This window comes from Castanea sativa, chromosome 8 (genome assembly GCF_040712315.1).
Source record: "Castanea sativa cultivar Marrone di Chiusa Pesio chromosome 8, ASM4071231v1".
NCBI classification, from domain to species: domain Eukaryota; kingdom Viridiplantae; phylum Streptophyta; class Magnoliopsida; order Fagales; family Fagaceae; genus Castanea; species Castanea sativa.
The window spans coordinates 5504141-5507386 of record NC_134020.1 but is presented as its reverse complement, the minus strand read 5'-3'; the positions used below and the strand labels follow the sequence as shown (position 1 = coordinate 5507386).

General features: G+C 43.3%; 1 protein-coding gene across 1 annotated transcript; it reads left to right on the top strand.

The window, feature by feature from the left end:
- Window positions 1-246: 246 nt before the first annotated feature.
- LOC142605784 (uncharacterized) lies at window positions 247-975 on the top strand. Its single transcript, XM_075777222.1, has one exon. It carries the CDS (start codon window positions 247-249, stop codon window positions 973-975), a length of 729 nt encoding a protein of 242 aa, XP_075633337.1.
- The last annotated feature ends 2271 nt before the right edge of the window (window positions 976-3246 follow it).

Here is a 3246-nt window from a genome sequence, read left to right as displayed (position 1 = left end):
GCATTAAGCTCGGCATTGGTCAGAGAAAAAGGGAGGATTCAGAAACCAGTTTATTACACAAGCTGTGCGTTGAGAGGAGCGGAAGGACGATACCCAATGATGGAGAAGCTAGCCTTTGCCTTGATTACGGCCTCTAGGAAGCTGAGGCATTATTTCCAAGCTCATATTATCAATGTCCTGACGAATCATCCTGTAAAGAAGGTAATGAACAAGTTGGAAGCTGTAGGATGATTAATCCAATGGGCAATGGAACTTAGTGAGTTTGATGTCAGATACCTTCCAAAGAGCGCGATCAAGGCACAGGCGTTGGCGGACTTCATTGCGGAGTTCACTCCCAGCCAGGACGAGCTGAACAAAGACGAAGGAGTTGAAATGTGGGTTATCAATGTAGACGGATCGTCCACCCTATACGTAGGGGGGATTGGAGTCATACTTAAGTCCCCAAAGGGTGACAAACTGGAGTATGCAGCCCATCTACAGTACCAAACCACCAACAATGAAGCTGAGTATGAAGCTCTGCTCAAAGGGCTGGAATTGGCTAAGTCTTTAGGGGCAGAGTCAATAATAGTCAAGGGAGATTCTCAGCTAGTGATCAATCAAGTGAATGGAATGGGTGATACTAAGGAAGATCGAACGAAGAAATATCTAAGCAAAGTGAGGCAGCTTGCCCAGAAGTTTACAGAAGTGAGTTTTGTCCAACTCCCAAGTGAGGAAAATATGGAAGCAAATGCCTTGCCGAAAGCAGCTTCGGGAGGAGGAATTATGGACACGTATGACAGAATCCAATACATGCCGAGCATAGACCTCCCGGATATACAACAAATAGAAGGGGGAGAAAGTTGGATGAGTCCAATAGTGCTCTATCTTAAGGATGGAAAGCTTCCAGGAGACAAGGACGAGGCTAGGAAGCTGAGGGTCAGGGCAGCCAAGTATGTCCTCATAAACGAAGTGCTATACAAGCGCGGCTTGTCTTAGCCTTACCTAACGTGCCTGGCTCCGAACGAGTCAAACTATGTTTTGAGGGAAGTTCATAAAGGAGCATGTGGAAATCACTCGGGAGCAAGATCACATGTCCATAAGGTCATCCGTGCAGGCTACTACTGGCCTATAATTCAAGCAAATGCTAAGGCCTATGTCAAGGTGTGTGACCAGTGTCAGCGCTATAGCAACGTCCTTAGGCAGCCGTTAGAGTACCAGACCCCAATGATGGCCCCATGGCCCTTTACACAGTGGGGACTGGATATCTTGGGTCCTTTCCCCCTAGGAACGAGAAAAATGAAATTTTTAGTAGTAGGGATTGACTACTTTACCAAATGGGTGGAGGCCGAACCTCTTGCAAAAATTACTCAGCAAAACGTTAAGAATTTTGTTTGGAAGAATATTTCGTGCGGGTTCAGAGTACCTAGGGTACTAGCATTTGACAACGGACGACAGTTTGACAACGCACCTTTCAGGGACTTTTGTGAACAGTTTGGAATCAAGAATCATTATTCCTCACCTTCCCACCCACAGGCGAATGAACAAGCAGAAGTGGTAAACCGATCCCTGCTGAAAATCATCAAGACTCGACTCGAGGGGGCAAAGGGGATATGGCCAGACGAGTTACCAGGTGTTCTTTGGGCCTACAAGATGACTATGAGAACCCCGATAGGAGAAACCCCCTTTAAGCTAGCCTATGGAAGTGAAGCAGTCATACCGGCAGAAGTTCATATGACTAATCATCGAGTGATGAAGTATCAGGAAAGAGAAAATGAGGAACAACTTCGTCTTAACCTCGATCTCATTGATGAGGTAAGGATGGATGCGGAGCAAAAGATAGCAAGATACAAGAATCTTATGGCTAGGCAGCATGATACCATGGTAAAACCCAGGCGTTTCAACATCGGGGACCTCGTTCTTAAAAGGGTGTCCTTGGCAACCAGGAACCCAGCTCATGAAAAATTGGGACCTAATTGGGAAGGGCCCTATAGGGTAATCAACTGCAAAAGGTAGGGGTCGTACTACCTGGAAGCTCTGGACGGACGAAAGTTAGAGCACCTCTGGAACGTAGAACACCTGAGGAGGTACTACTTGTAATAAGCTTGGACGAAATTTTCCAAGGACGAGGTTGATGCTATTGACAGTTACAGCTATGGTCTATGTGTTTACTCATATCTACTGTTGTGTTCTTATTACTACTATGGTGTGTTTTAAGAATAAAAAGTGCATTAGTTCAACTTTTGCACCGTCTACAAACACTCTTGTTAAAGACAAGGTTATGTATAAGTATTTCCTAAGTACTTTCAAAAGGCACTAGCTTCTAAGCGTGTGCCATAGTTGTGGACAATATTCATATAATAATATGGTTTGGATTTCTAATGTATTGAATGCATAAATCTAATTTCCGTAATAGTACCCACAAGGGGGCAAAAACCTAAGACAAATGAAAATCTCTGGACGCAGGGATGTAACATTCATAAGACTTCCTTGAAATGAGGATAAAGTAAAGAAAAATAAGCTAAGGCATACTCGTCTGAAAATATACGGACGAGAAAAGGGCATACAGTGAAGCATTAGTCCATGAACGAGCTTCTGGCCAAGACACTCAGATGTTCTAGGACGAGTCAAACACAAGAAACGTCTTGATGAAAGACGAATACCAACTGCCTAGCCCAAGGATGAGGTAAAGGACTGGCAAAATCATCATTGTCATTTCTAAGACGAATCACACTTAGAAAAATTCAAATGGCTAACAAAGACGTCCATGCATAGGTGGGTCGTCCACAAGAAAAATGCATGGACGACCATTCAACACTTAGAATGCTCAAACTGTTTAAAATCCAATAACATTCAATGATGAAAACAGAGGATAAACTCATCCATACAATAAAATTCAATACTAGATAAAAATAGACATTCATCAAAGTTTAAAACAAAGGTAGACGACTGCCGTCCAAAAACTCTTACAAAGTAAGCATTAAAAGACAATTGTTAATAAACTCGTCTAGAACACTCTAGACGAGAGAATTGTACTCAAATACATCTTAATAAGGGTCCAAAAAAACAGTGGACCAAACCAAAGGAAAAACAGAACAACAATAACATTTAAGTTAAAAATCTCGTCTTCAAACAGAAGGGGCATCAGCACTGGGGTCGTTTGGAGGTGGCTTCGTGGTGGCATCGTCCTCAACATTAACATCCTTTGAGCTCATCTGGAGGAGGGAGCTTGAAACAGCCCCACCAAGGTTAAGCTTAATGAGGCTAAAG